The 15,125-nt window shown below is 46.8% G+C and overlaps 1 protein-coding gene across 1 annotated transcript in view; it reads right to left on the reverse strand.

The window, feature by feature from the left end:
• Positions 1–12,610: 12,610 nt before the first annotated feature.
• The window catches only part of PARVA (parvin, alpha), a 56,748-nt gene continuing 54,233 nt past the window's right edge, over positions 12,611–15,125 (reverse strand). Inside the window, exon 12 of the mRNA XM_008574189.1 lies at positions 12,611–13,025. Coding sequence (XP_008572411.1) covers positions 12,949–13,025 — 77 coding nt within the window. The 3' untranslated portion in view covers positions 12,611–12,948. The remainder of the gene's footprint in view (positions 13,026–15,125) is intronic.

Consider the following 15,125-nt stretch of genomic DNA (forward strand, 5'->3'; position numbering starts at 1 on the left):
GACTTGCCCAGTATCACACAGCTAGCAAATGCCACGTTTGAACCCAGGTCCCTTGCCTCTAAATCAAAGTTTTCAGGGGCTTTGGCTGTACCTGGAACATGCGCTTGTGCTCTCTTCCCTGGGTTTATCCTGAATCTAGTTTCCAGCAGTGTAACCTGACTCCAGATTTTCACATAGGGAAAATCAAAGAGGAGAAGATGGTTTCTGTGTGTGGCTTGCCTGCTTTCTTTCCTGAGAATTCCATTACGAAATATGATTCATAGAGTTATTGTAAACATCATCGATGCCGCATCTTTATTCAAACAGCACTTAGGTAGAGTGCGCTGTGAGTAAACTTGAGTTGTGACTGGAGGAAGCAGAGGCTTTCGGTGAAGGCTGTTTGCACGTGGGCACGAGCCATGCCAATGAAGCCCTGTGCATCTAGACAGAGCTCTGGGCTTGGCCTGGACCTTAAGTCGAGATTGCTGTCATCTCGCTTTTTCAATTTCCCATCTTTGGTCTGCTGATGTCACCCGCTGCAGACTCAGGAGCCAATCCCTGACGTGGGTGTTGGGGGGAGGCAGGGGTTCACAGGCAGTAGTAGCTCCACAGCCCTGGAAAAGCTTTGTTGTTAAAGACCCAGGGTTCACCTGGAGCACCTGGACACTGTTTGGTGATAGCACCGTCTTCCCTGGTTCTCTCGTCCAGCTCACAAACCTAAGCTCCTGCCTCCACCTGCCTTGACTGCAATTCCCCAGGGGGCTCAAAGGCCCACAACTAAATCTGGCTGGTCCCCGCTCTGAGGCTGTCAGGACAGCCACCTCTGTGAATGGTGCCATCTCCCCTGATTTCCAGCCTTGACTGCTGCCTGTGGCTCAGCCCTGCCTGCTGGAATCCTCCTCTCTCCTACTCCCTCTCTGTACACCTGCCTGAACTGTGTCCAGCCTGTGTGTCCCTCACGTATGAGACCATGGCAAGCCTGGATTCTTTCCCTGAGCCCAGCAGTGGTCAGCTGGGTCACTGTCCCAGCCCCCCGCCAGCCCAGACCCAGGCCCTTTTCTCCCTACCAAACTCCAGCCCACGAGTCTTGCGCTCAGCCTGCTTCCTGCCCAGAGTAGAGCAGCCTCCTGAATCCCCACCCCTGAGCAGACATAGGCCACTTCTTCGCTGGAGAGGAAGTGAGGCTCCGAAGGCATTCATACCTATGGCTCTTCCCAGAGTACCCCAAATAACCAAGTGTTTGGCAGGAAANCATGCCCTATTCTAGTAGATATTTCCTTCTGTCTAAATACATAGTTTGAATGGTAGCTACTGTCTTGTATACTTCCTGCTCTGTCCCCAGTCATGGCTAGTTGGTCCAGGGGTGGTTATCAGGCACTTACGTGGAGCCTCGAATTGGCATCCTAAGCTATAAAATCTGTGCAGGGTCACAATGGAAAATAGCTTTCCTTGTCATATTCCTGCCTCCCTCCCACTCCACCACGGACATCAGCAGTCAGTCTAGGGGGGCAGAGTGCTGGATCGATTGGCAGTGTCTGCCATGGCATGGGAGGAACAGAGCGAGCAGGCTGCTGTGTGCCCACCCTGGCCTAAAGCTTGTAGGAAAGGCAGTAGTAGTAAGAACTCGTACTTGCTGGGGAGCTTTCGGGGTCACAGAATGTGCACAGCCATGCTCTCATTTGGGCCTCAGAACAAGCACTGGGTTACAGAATGGTCCTCCTCGGTGTGGGATGGTTGCTATCGCAGCAGGAGCACAGCTTCAGGGGAGAGGCCTGAAGTGGCTGAGGTGGGAAGGCAAGCAGACCCAAAGCCAGCGCTCAATATGTGGTGAGCCCCTCACATCCTCACTGCAGACAAAGGAAGAGGCTCAGAGAGCGAAAGCGACTTGCCCAGTATCACACAGCTAGCAAATGCCACGTTTGAACCCAGGTCCCTTGCCTCTAGATCAAAGTTTTCAGGGGCTTTGGCTGTACCTGTAACATGCGCTTGTGCTCTCTTCCCTGGGTTTATCCTGAATCTAGTTTCCAGCAGTGTAACCTGACTCCAGATTTTCACATAGGGAAAATCAAAGAGGAGAAGATGGTTTCTGTGTGTGGCTTGCCTGCTTTCTTTCCTGAGAATTCCATTACGAAATATGATCTCATAGAGTTATTGTAAACATCATCGATGCCGCATCTTTATTCAAACAGCACTTAGGTAGAGTGCGCTGTGAGTAAACTTGAGTTGTGACTGGAGGAAGCAGAGGCTTTCCTCCCGCCAGCCCAGACCCAGGCCCTTTTCTCCCTACCAAACTCCAGCCCACGAGTCTTGCGCTCAGCCTGCTTCCTGCCCAGAGTAGAGCAGCCTCCCGAATCCCCACCCCAGGGCAGACATAGGCCACTTCTTCGCTGGAGAGGAAGTGAGGCTCCGAAGGCATTCATACCTATGGCTCTTCCCAGAGTACCCCAAATAACCAAGTGTTTGGCAGGAAAAGACACAGAATATACCCTCAAAAAGAACATCTTTGGAGTTTTGTTAAACCTTTCTTTATTCAATTTAAGACCTTTCTGCAGTTAGTTAAGGGAAGTCCCACTACTTGCCCTTTGTCAGCTAAATATAACCAGATAAATATACAAGTTAATAGGAAACGCAGTATTTGTGATCTTCAGAGGAATGCTGATTCACAGTTGGAGTCAAGTCCCACTGATATCGATCTTGACCCTGTCTTCAGCCTGCGTGGTTGGGGGGAGCCAGGGTTAAAGGCACGTGGAGTGCAGAGGGTTAGAAATCTTGATTCTCATTTGGTTTTCAGAATAGTGTTTTTAGGTAATGCGTGTATGAGGCAACAGTCTCCGGTCAGGGGGCAGAAGCCCACAGGTAGTGTGGTAACAGCCCATCTAATCAACTCTAATCACTGCTTAGGTATGGGATTGTGTACCTCAATGATTTTAGAGCTAACAGGTGGTTGTCATAACGATTCATTAAGAAATTTTAAGAATTGCTGACATTGATCTTGACCCTGTCTTCAGCCTGCGTGGTTGGGGGGAGCCAGGGTTAAAGGCACGTGGAGTGCAGAGGGTTAGAAATCTTGATTCTCATTTGGTTTTTAGAATAGTGTTTTTAGGTAATGCGTGTATGAGGCAACAGTCTCCGGTCAGGGGGCAGAAGCCCACAGGTAGTGTGGTAACAGCCCATCTAATCAACTCTAATCACTGCTTAGGTATGGGATTGTGTACCTCAATGATTTTAGAGCTAACAGGTGGTTGTCATAACGATTCATTAAGAAATTTTAAGAATTGCTGAAGGGAAAGATGTGAAAAAATGTTTGCTAAGGGCAAGCTGTCTGTTGGTGGAAACTTTAGAGACAATTATACTTAGATTTAATCATAAGAATGTAACTTTTGCTTAGATCTTTTGAGGAGAGTTTATATTTTAGATAATGATCGCTGTTTGACCAACTTAGCTTTTCACAAACTGTACTTTGGAATGTCATGTTGTTAATTTTACTGATGTTACTAGTTTCCATTGTTTAAGCTATACTTAGCCTTAGATAACTTTTGTCACACTGCCCATGTCTTTGTGTCCTTTTGAAATGATTGAACCAACTGGTTTTTCTTGTGAAACTTCCTTGTCTTTACAATAAAAAATAGAAGCTAACTTGGAATCGGGGCTGTACCCAGTTTTCTCCTTCTAACAGAGGAGTTGCTGAGGTGCAGTCCCTTCAGGCTTCTCATTGCATTCATGCTGCTTTGGGTAATCTTTTTTTCATCTCTGTTAGACAGTGGGAAGTGTAACAGTGGAGTCAATAGGGCATCAAGGAGAGAACAAGACTTCAGGGTCACACAGAGCTGGGTTTGAGTCCCAGCTGGTGAACCTCTGTTTTCTCTTCTGTGAAACAGGGATAGTAACAGCACCTGCCTGATAGGTTAGCATCTACCTGATAGATAGGTTGCTGTGATGTCAGTAAGAGCCAGCACTGTGCCTGGCACATGAGTGGAGTCCAGCAAGAGTCCTTCCTTTACCACTGGAGTTCCTCACTGAATCATGACCTCCTGAGCAGAAAGGAGATTGGAGTGGATCTTTCCCAAGTGACAGCATCCATTCCTCTTGTAACACCCTTAGCTTTGGCAGGGCACAGGTTATACATGGCACAAGCAAAAGGGAATTAGTGGGATGCTAGCAGGTATGGTGGTGGGAGAGGGTCAGGAATGAGCCGAAGCTTGGGAGGAGATGCAGCCCAGTTCCATGCGAGGTCTGACTTGGGGCCTGAGGAAAGTAGCAAGGCTTGGAAGTTCCCAGCGCATAAGCACGTGGACTGAGAGCATATCTGTTTTGTCTACTGCAGTATTCTCCTGTGCCTAGCACAGTGTCTGGCATGGTAGGCAATGCTTAAATATTTATTGAGCAAATGAAGAATAAATGAATCAATAACAACCTTATCAGTTCAGAGCCTGGTTGTTTCAGGAATTTCATTTGAAAACAAGGCAGGGGAGAACAGCTGCTGGCAGGAGACAGAGGTTCCCTGGCAAATAGATGGGTTTGTCTGTCTGCAGAGTTGGCCATTGGTCAGGAAGGCTGGAACCTGATCCTAGAGGCCTTGAGCAGGCCCAGGGATTCTGGTCTGTGGACAGTGGAAGCCACTACAGGTTCTGAGGAACACCTACCGTATTTATATGGTTAGAACCTGAACTCTGGAACTGTGCTACCAGGGCTCTGTCACTTACAAAGCATGTGACCTATATCAAGTCACTAAATCTCTCTGTGCCTTCATTTTTTCATCTGTAAAATGGGAATGATAATAGTACCTACCTCAAAGGATTGTTGAAAGGACTAAATGAGTTTATTTGTATACAGTGCACACATAAGTGCTCAGTAAAATCCCTGTTAGTGTTGAGAGGGGTGTGAGATTATCTGAGCTGTGTTTTGAGAAGTTTGGGCAGGAAACATGTGCATGATGGACTAGCCCAAAGAGAAACTAGTTAAGTGGCCATTGCAGTATACAGGCATGAGAGGATGAGGCCTAAATTAGGGGGATAAATGGGGGTCTGAAGAGGAGGAGATCAATGCAAAACAGGTGGTTCATGAAGAAGAGATCAATAGAACTGATCTGGATGTGTTGTGGGAAGCAGAAAATTCAGAACTCCCTTTGGGTCTGGGAAGGAGATGCAACCTTTGGAAGAGACAAAGATGTCTAAAAAGGAGCAGGGAAGGGGGAGGGTAAAAATTCAGTTTGGGGTGTGCCAAGGGGGAATTGGAGAGATGTTGTGAAGCTAGAAATGCCCTGCTGGATGGGTGAGAATGTTGGGGCTGGAGACGGAGCAAGCAGTATTGGAAGTCAGGAGAGAAGTATGGGGGACACTTCCAGAGAACATTCGCATTTGTGGATGGGGGGCGGAAAAGTCCCCACTTAGGAGTGAACAGTGAAGCAGCCACAGGGTGGGAGAGAAGCAGATGAATGTATTGTCTCTGGAGGAAGGAGATGTCCATCCAGCAAGGCCAGATGCTGCAGAGCCAGGGCAACGTGGGCCAAGGCCAGCCCAGTGGATTCAGAGCTGACCACCCCAAGAGCAATGTCAGCTTTGGGGAAACTAGAGGCAGACTTTAGGGGTTCATAAAAGAAAGGATAAAGGGAAGAAATGGAACTAACATGCATGTGTATATATCCAGGAGAGTCTTAAGGAAAAAGTGAAACAGGGCAGAAGATGGAACTGTGGGGAGACCTAGAAATCTGCATGTATTTGGAGTGAACGTCAAGATGCTGGTGGAAGGGGGAGTTCATCCTGGAGAAGGCAGGTGGAGGAAGGGGCAGCCTTGGAACTGAGGCAGAGAAGTGAAGAGAGGCAGTGAGAAGAGATGTTGGGATGCTGAGGAAAGAGCATGAAGCAAACAGCTTTGATTTTCTTGGTGAAGGAAGAGGTGAAGTCCTAAGGGGGGAGAAGGTGGGAGGGGGCGTGGGGAGAGGGCAGGGTATAGGTGTTTAGGGAGAGGAAGGCCATCCGTGAGAATGGGAGAGGACACTCACAAGCCAGGGAGCAGCAATGGCAATTGCAGGATGATTAAGTAGTCAGCCGGTCCATGTCCATTCTCATTTCCTGCAGCAAGTCCATGCTGGGGAACAAGAGTGGAGATTATTACCAGAGGGGGTGACCAAAGGGTGAATTCAGAGAGGCAAGGAAGCTCTGAGTGTGAGCACAGAGTTAAAGCAGCTAGCAGCAGAGCCCAGGCTGGAGTGTGGGTCCTTGCTGGCTGTTTTGAATCTGTGGCATCAAGACAGTGATTTCCCAGCAACAAGTAAGACTTTAGAAAAATGACCCTAAATTTCCATTTGGCTTTAGGGTGAGTTGTGTGGTTTTTTTGTAGCAACAAAACTATGCAACGTGAAGTTGCTGATCCTGGAGAGAGATGCTCCTAAAGACTACATGGCAGCTGGGGCTGGGGTATTTTCTGGGAGAATCTAACTAGAGACCCTCAAAGGTATCTGGTGCGATCTCATCGTGCCACTGAATTATTTCAGATGAGCTGCATCTGTCATCCCCACTAGGATGGAAGAGTCATTTGGAAAAGGATCCTACACTTTCTGATCCATTTTGTGCATAGAATGGGACTGAACACAGAACAACCATCTCACAGATATTCCCTGACTCAATTGCGTGACTTGACCATGGGCATTCTGATTGTGGCCCAGCCCAGGGCGTTGACCAGAATTCACCTTGTCCCATGGTGTCTGGAATCCCATTTCATCAATGTTGCCGTGGGCAAGAACACTTCATGTAGGGATTGTAATCATCATGAAAAGAACAGGAGAGAACACTCTGTCTCTTACTGACAATTGCACCAAAAGCATGTAACTCAGAAAGCCATTTAATCTGTAAATGAAGACATGTGGATGGCCTAGTTTTATAAACTAAAGCATTCTGACAGACCCCTGATTACAGCCATTGGTAGGGAACTTGATCACCACTGTCATGACCAAAGACAGCCTTGGTCTTGGGTCTGGACAACAAGCAGTTCCAATGTGGGATGGTAGGACATTCTGGGAATTAGCTGGGAAAACCAATGATGCAGAAAGTCCAGGCTCAGGCAAGGCACAGAAAATGCAGCCACTGCAACCATCAGAGAGCTCAACAGAGGAGAGGAGCTCATGGCCTCCAGTGACCTGGCTTAGTGCATGCTTACTGGTCACTTATTGTCCATTATTGTAAGCCAAATGTCCCCAGTTCAGTGAGAGTTTATATTCTCTAATATCCTAACAAATAAGGAAAGATGTGGTAACCTCTGGAGCCTGAGTGAGGAAAGGCTTCCAGGAGCTGCTTTTCAGAAGCACCTACAAATATTTGCCAAGGGCAGGCACTGTGTTTCTACAGGCAGGTGGTGAGGCCATTGTCAGGGTTTCCAGGAAGACACAGAACAGCCAGAGAGTTGTGCAGCCCCAACCCTGGCTCCCATACAAAGCAAACGTGTAACAGATTAAATATTTATCTATTGTCCTGTCCACCTCAATAAAACATCACACTCTTTAAAGCGGTTGCCTTAATGACGTTTGTGTGTCTTGGAATGCTGCCCTGGGCTAACAAATAGCATCTGAAGATGTGAAAACATGAAAATCGATAAAAAGAAATGAAAAGTCAGTTTCACTGATAAAACATCATTTATCTTAATCATTGGCGCTTCTCAGAATTTTCTAAGTGCCCTTTCAAATGCCAGCATCAAAGCCAGTACCCACATGTGTGCAGAAGTTTCAGGAAAGTGGAGGCAAGAACACAGACCTGTCAGGCCAGGGAGTGCCCAGGACAAGCATCATACTGGGGCAGGCACCCACTGGCCTGGGGTCCAACCAAGGAGCTCTCAAGTGGGGATTTCTGAAGATATTTCTGATATTTCAAATCCGCCAGTGAAAATAATATACCTTCCTGTGAAAGATGTTTCACAAGACTCTGAAGCGTTAGTAACCCCTCTGGTTGGCTTTGTATAATGTGGGAGGCGTTACAGCTATTATAGTTCATGCTGGTTAATATGAATTTGGAAAATGAAATGATTTTTCCATACCCAGGAGGCTTATACCTTGTCCTGCCCACAGCCTGGGTGGCAGCACTCCCCACTCGCCCCACAGCATCCACACGGGGATAAAGCAGGAGTCCTCCGTGGTGAGAAGGCTGAAGCCCTGGTCCCCCGGAGTCACCTTCCTGGACTGGTCATCGCCTCTGTACATCACATATGCAGCTCATCCCATCTGGCTGGTTCCCTTCACTCTTCTCAGAGGATGAAATGTGGAGAGGCTGGCATGGGCTAGGAGCTCCTGCCCTCTCAGCAGTTGTTGAGACCAGACTGGGGTGGGGTGGTGGGCAAAGCTTGACCTCCCCGGTCCCCTTTGATCTCCAGCCATGACCATGGTTTGCAGAGGAGAAGAGCAGTCCCAGACCTCCACGTGGACGACACAGCTCTCCCCGAAGTTTTAATAGTTTTATGATAAAAATCTGCACTCCTCTGACACCTGTGATCTGATACCTCTTCTTCCCCCTCACTCTCTGGACTCTGGCCACCCTGGCTTTCAGCCAGTTCCTTCAGGGAAACGAGTCTTCTGTCTCAAGATCCTCATCCATGCTGTGCCCTTGAGTTGTGGGCTATTTGCTTGAGTAGCTGTGATTCAGGTGTTAACTTAAAACGTCACTTTGCCAGAGACCCCTCTTGACTTCAAAATCTAAATTAGTCCTCTTCCATGGTTTTTAGTACTTCTCCATACTGGTTATCACAATTCGTAACTAACATTGATCAGTGATGATTTTTCGTGTCTCCCCCACTAGACTGTAAGCTCTCACTCACCAGTGGATGTACTCAACACACCTTGCTGAATACATGGCTGAATGGCTAAATGAATGGACGAGTTCCACAGAGTACTCATCCTGGAAATTTCTCAGGGAGCAAATAAGTCCTGTGGTCAAACAAGGTGGGGACCCAGTGTATTCTGTCTTTGGAGAGTCATAATATTCATTAATGTAGGAGACTGTGAGTTGGGCTCCAGTAAGAAAACAAAAACGAAACAAAAACAAAACCAAAGCCTAAGTAAGCTAGTTTCATTTTCTTAGCCTCAAATTTCCCAAACTTATTATTATTATTTTTTTTTCTAAAAGATGACCGGTAAGGGGATCTTAACCCTTGACTTGGTGTCAGCACCACGCTCAGCCAGTGAGCGAACCGGCCATCCCTACATGGGATCCGAACCCGGGGCTTTGGTGTTATCAGCACCACACTCTCCCGAGGGAGCCACGGGCCGGCCCTGCCAAACTTATTTGAATGTGACCTTTTTGTCCACCTAACATCTATCAATATCTTGCAGAGTGTACTTTAAGAGATGCTTCACTGGGGCTTCCTTCCTGGGAAGCCTGACATCCTCCAGATCATCAGGCTTGGTTTGAGGACTGCTCATGCTGCGTGGAGCACCGTCATGGTTGTGTAGCTGTCGTCATGAGCACGTGAACACAGATGCGTATATGTGCAATCACCACTGTAGTAAAGCAGGGAGCATAACCAAATTTTGGAACTAGCCTGCACTTATATCTTTCACAAGAAGAGAGGGAAAAGCAGAAGAAACTTGGTGTTTGCAGGTATAACCTCTGTAGTTATGACTGTGGACCACTCATGCTAACTTGTCATTTGCTGAGACCTGAATCTGCAAGTATTTTGGGAAGCTGGGGTGTGGAGACAGGTTCCTTGTGAGTGAGTCCACCTATTACCCAGCACTGAATCACGATGCAGTCCTCTTGTTTTCAGTATCTAAGCAATTCTCTTTAATTTTCCAACAGACCTAAGCAAATCTTATGGGGGAAATTACATGCAATGCTGGAATTAGTGAGTTTTCAGGACATATTCCTCTTGCATATCTAGGATGTACTATATAGGTAGGATTCCTGAGGCAGAGCTGTATTAAAGACAGTATATCTCAAATTATTTTTGATGGGACCCCACTTAGGGCAAAACTGCTTGACTTACTGACTCCATCTAGTTTCATTTTGAGTGGAAAAATAAATTATTGATAATTTGAGGGGAGTGGATTATGTATACATTTGCTCTAGCACTGGCATATGGATGATTCATATTTGAACCACAGTGTACATGTCTTAGAGTCTACTTATTGGAAAATTACAGTCCCAGAACACTGCTGATGCAAATAAGCATTAGTATACTCAGTAAGGTTAACAAGGCAACTCACAACAAAATAAACTGATAATGATAAAGCGAAGCTAACAGTTATTTATAATGAAAAAGTACCAAGAGCAGCAATTGGAAATCACAACCAATTCAAGGCATCACTGATGATATGCTAATAAAGAAACCTTCTTGCAGACTTTGGAAATGTTAACTCTGTGCTCATATGTGACTTAGATTTTTCAGTAGCTACCCATTCATGCTTTTTGAATTTTGCACCATTGATCTATTAACTATTAAAAATAAATTTTTAAATTTAGAAAAGAGAAAAGAGAAGAAAATAGCCAGTGAGCCTACAGAGACTTGATTCTTGTTTTCTTTTAAAAAAGATATAAGGGCTAAGTTTGATTTATTTATTGTTCTGATGCCTCTTCCTCCCTTCAAAACCATGGTCAGTATTAAGTAGGAGATTCCAGAATCTAAAGGAAGACACTTGGATAAGACAGGGTAATAAAAGCAGGCCCAGGCCCTGGAATTCTGGGCTGAGGCAAAGACCTCAATCCTGAAACACAATTTTCTGATAATCAGACCTATTTAAAACTTTTCAAGTGTTCCGTCTGATGTGTTTTCATACTATGTATATGTAAAATGTACAAAGGAGTGCTCCTAATAAGGGCACTTGCACATTTGCAGGTTCAATACATGGGAAAGAAAAGAAATAAAAAGACAAAATTTGTACAGCAAAGCATGTTTACATGAATGCATCTCTCTTATTTCATCCCGCTTTAGTATCATTCAGAGACAAAGCAATTATTTATCTTGATTTGCTACCAGGAATTTAAAAGAAAGCAACAGAAACATGACACTATTTAGTGTTTCCTAGTGAAAAATATTTCACTAATTACATAAAAAAGAATTGTATTCTTTCACATCAATTGACACAAGACAGTAGACTGCTTTTATATCTTAAAATGTTCACTATTCTTTCTTAGAGCAAAATACCCAAAGAATTATGTAGTATGTCTAAATCTTAGGGTTCTGAGTTACTGCAGACAGACCGTATAGTAAGAAATGATGAAAAGGCTGAAAGGAATGTTTTAGACAGTATGGGAGGCCTGACTTTGGGTGGTGTGGTACGGATCAACATGAATTCCTCAAACCAGAGGTGGGTTTTGTGCAGCGTATAGTAAGAAATGATGAAAAGGCTGAAAGGAATGTTTTAGACAGTATGGGAGGCCTAACTTTGGGTGGTGTGGTACGGATCAACATGAATTCCTCAAACCAGAGGTGGGTTTTGTGCAGTGGGCCTAAAGTAGAGTCAAGGTAGTCACAGACTTCTGGAAAAAGGCATACAGGCTGGTATCTATCTAACATTTGTGAAAATTCCATAAGGAAGATATAATGTCAGCAAAAACGATCCCAAGGCCTTGGTCAATTTCAGGGTACAAGTGTTAAGTACCACAGCCCCACCACTGTCTCTGAAGGTATGCTCCTATATGGTAATGTGCAAATAGTTCCCCCATGCTTCTCGTCCCCTTAGTCACTGCCCACCTCCATCAGCTCCTTTCCTATTCCTCCAGGACCTGGCAGCCTGGCACAACTAGAGGTCTGCATTTCAAAGTTCGTTCACATTAGAGGAGATACAAGTAACCACAAGCTCTTCAGTAACCCACACAAGGAAACTGCTCGGCTTTGGTCTAAATGACTTACATTTTTCCTCGCCTGAATTAGCTGCTAATTGCATGTGGGTAGACTTAGCCAGAATGGTCTAAATGATCAATTAGAAGGCAAAAAGGAGTTCCTTTCTTTAAAGTTCAAGGGTCCCTGCTGAAGAGTACTACTTCCCAAATGATGTTCATAGGGACCTGTGCCCAGCTCTCTGCACTGCCTGAGTATATTGTACATTTGCCTAATGATAATGAATTGAGTACTTATTTTGCAGGAAATATAGGGCATTTCCATTACATGCAATCAAGCAAAAAGGCTGCAAAATGTGCCTCTCCATTAATTCTAAACAGAATCCTTCCCAAATGTCGCCCTGAAACCAGAGTTCGAGGTTATTATAAATCTGAAGGAATTATGAGTAATTTTCATTTGTGCAAAGGATTTGAGGGACATGACTCCTGCCACACACACACTATTAATTGGGTTAAATTCGATTTGCCAATTTCAGAATGAATCACTAAGCCCTGGTGTAGCCTGCCCTAGCAGTGAGGTCAGTAGGTTCCTGTCTTTGACTCAGACGTACACGTGTACCTGTGTGTGCATGCGCATATACACATGCACAACTTCAGAAAGCGAAGAGAAGGTGATGTAATCGGCTAATATGTTGTTCAAAGAGAAAGGCCAGATGCCAATTTCTGGCAAGTCACTTAACCTCTGAGCCTCAATTTCCTCATCTGTAAAAGGGGATTATAACGCCTCCTTCAATGGGAGTCATGAGGATTAGTGGGCTTGAGTATATCAGAGCCCTTAGGGTGGTGCCAGCACAGTTTACTGTGACATTAAGTGGTCACTAGGATCTTCATTTTCATCTCCTGGGGACTCTTTTGACTAAGCTGGATCCCAAGCCACACTGTGGGGAATCTGGACCAGACGCCAGGATGGGGACAACCTTCCCAGGTCATTGCTGGTTGGTCCCAGGGCCTGGGAGGTATGGGTCAGCCCACTGAGTTATTGGTCACTTCCTTCCTAATTTCAGTTCCCACTATCTCCGGGTTGTGGCTGGACCTGTGGGACAGCACAGAGCAAGAGACAGAAATAAGCAGGTTAAGATGGTTTGGAGGATGGTCCGTCCTGTCTGCCCAAAGCAGAAACTTCTGGGCAGTGGGGACCCAGGGTGGCCCCTCACTCCACATTCCGGTACTTGGTGAAGAGGTTGTATAGCACTCGCAGTGTGGATTTTAGGTCACAGTTGACAATGTCTGCAAAGAAAACAAAACACCAGTTGCTTCAGTGGGGCCATGTGTTCCAACGATGGCATCCACTGTCCCCTTCCATACACCACTTATCCCCATGTGCCCAGCATGGTCCTGGGTTGACTCATGGCAACCAGGGGCAGGTGGGTGTTGAAGGAAGGGTGGTGGGGAGGTGGGGGAGGCAGCGAGGGGAGAGGTGCTGGGGCACAGGGTCTCACCTCTCACTAAAATATAGCAGACCCCAGAGCATACGGGATTTTCCCTAGAAATGGCATCTCCACAATGCGAGGGGCACTGGCCCTGACTCTGTTCCCTGAGTCTCACCTGTCCGTGGGACCCTCCTTTCTCTGCCTACAGCCTCCACCACAGCCAACCATGCATGGAGAGAAGAGGGGCTACAGTGAGGATAAGGGGGTGAGTTAGGACTCAGGCTGCCCCTCCTTAACAAGGGAGGGCCTCAGAAGGGCACAGGAGCCCACCTGGCAGGGAAGGGGCCTGGCAGGAGTACTCAAAATGTGTCATCAGGGGACAGACAGCTTCAGAACAGAGCAAGGCAGAAGGGTTTGAGGCACTAACTGGGAGTTTTTTTAAGCTGGGAGTTGAAATGTGTTTTCAGGAGGGTTCCACCATGTGTTCCTGGGCTTCTATGCGACATTTCTTTCCTTCTTTCCTTCTTGGAGGGAAGGTGATACCTGAATGAAGGCATAAAGCAATAGCAGCCTGCCAGGTAAAGAAGTGGGCAAGGAACTCCAGGTTGGGGGCTTTATTGTGTCTTAATAAACCTAGCTATTCTGGAGAATTTCAAATAGATAAGTAGGGCTGGAGAGGTTGGTGTGTGGGGGCTGGATCCTGACAGGTCTTCAATTTCCAGTTATGGAGCTTGGATGACTTAACTGACGCACTTGGTTTAGCTCCCCCAGCCCCCGCCCTCTGCTTCCTGGTCACCACCTGCTCCGGCTGTCCCTCCCACCCTGTGCTGGCCCCCTCCTCCTCCTCCCCCCGTCGAGCTCCCCTCTCTGCCCTCATCCCTCTGCACTCACTCCATGAGAGAGCCAGCCTTTGAAGGACTAAACATAAATAAAAAAGGAACTCCATCTACTATTTAGGAGTGCATATGTAGGTAATAAAATAAGAAAAAGCTCCCCCCACCCCGAAAAAGGCAAAACCCTCGCGACTATACAAGTTGGGATAGTGGTTACCTTTAAGGAAAAGAGGCAGAAAGAGCGCAGGGCAAGTTGGAGGGAGCTCTTAGGAGCTGGCATTACTCTTTCTCGACCCGGGTGGTGGTTACCTGGTGGCTTGCTTGATATTCTGCCCACCTGTACATGTATGCTGTATGCACTTTTCTATATATGTGATAATTTTCAAAATAGAAATTATTTTACAAAATGTAACTATGCAGGAGATGAGGTGGGTAATGTAAGAAAAGATAATAAAAATGCACTGGGATTCAAAGGTGGGAGAGATCTCACTGAGACATTGGGAGAGAAAGGATTGGGGGAGAAGTCAGGACTCTAGCAACGTCCTGGTCATTAGGAACAGTGTTCCTTCAAGACCAGGCAGAGTGGAGACCAGGGGATCTGACAGGCTGGGCTGTGGTTACCCAGTCTTAGCCCAGAGACTCTTGCAGCTGGGGCTGCCACAGCCAGGCATGCTCAGGCCCCAGGCTCTAGTCATTGCAAAGATGAACACTTACTAGGCCACAAGCCCAGGGCTCAGGGCTGGGGAACCTCCATAGTTTCCCCCCACCCCATTCCCCTTTCTTGCCTGTTCCCTCCCAGGCCATATCCTGGTTGAAGACCAACTCTGCTGCGCCCCAGCTGGGTCCGGACTCTGTGCCAAGCTCTTTTTCATAGACTAGGGGCTTCCAGGGACCACCTGATAGGCCTGGAGCTCACAGCTTCCCTTTCTGCTCCTGTGTTGGTTCATTCACATACCTGAGCCAACACTTGGGGCCCTGGCCCATGGCTGAGCCCTGCTACCTTGCCACCTTGCCCTGCTTATGCTGAGACAGGAGTCCTACCCTGCCCAGAGATTTTTTTTTGTTTCCTTTTTGTCTTTTTTCGTGTCCGGCAACGGACCGCAACCCTCAGTGTCGCGCCCGTA

This window comes from Galeopterus variegatus, unplaced genomic scaffold, assembly GCF_000696425.1.
Source record: "Galeopterus variegatus unplaced genomic scaffold, G_variegatus-3.0.2 Scaffold1011, whole genome shotgun sequence".
NCBI classification, from domain to species: Eukaryota; Metazoa; Chordata; class Mammalia; order Dermoptera; family Cynocephalidae; genus Galeopterus; species Galeopterus variegatus.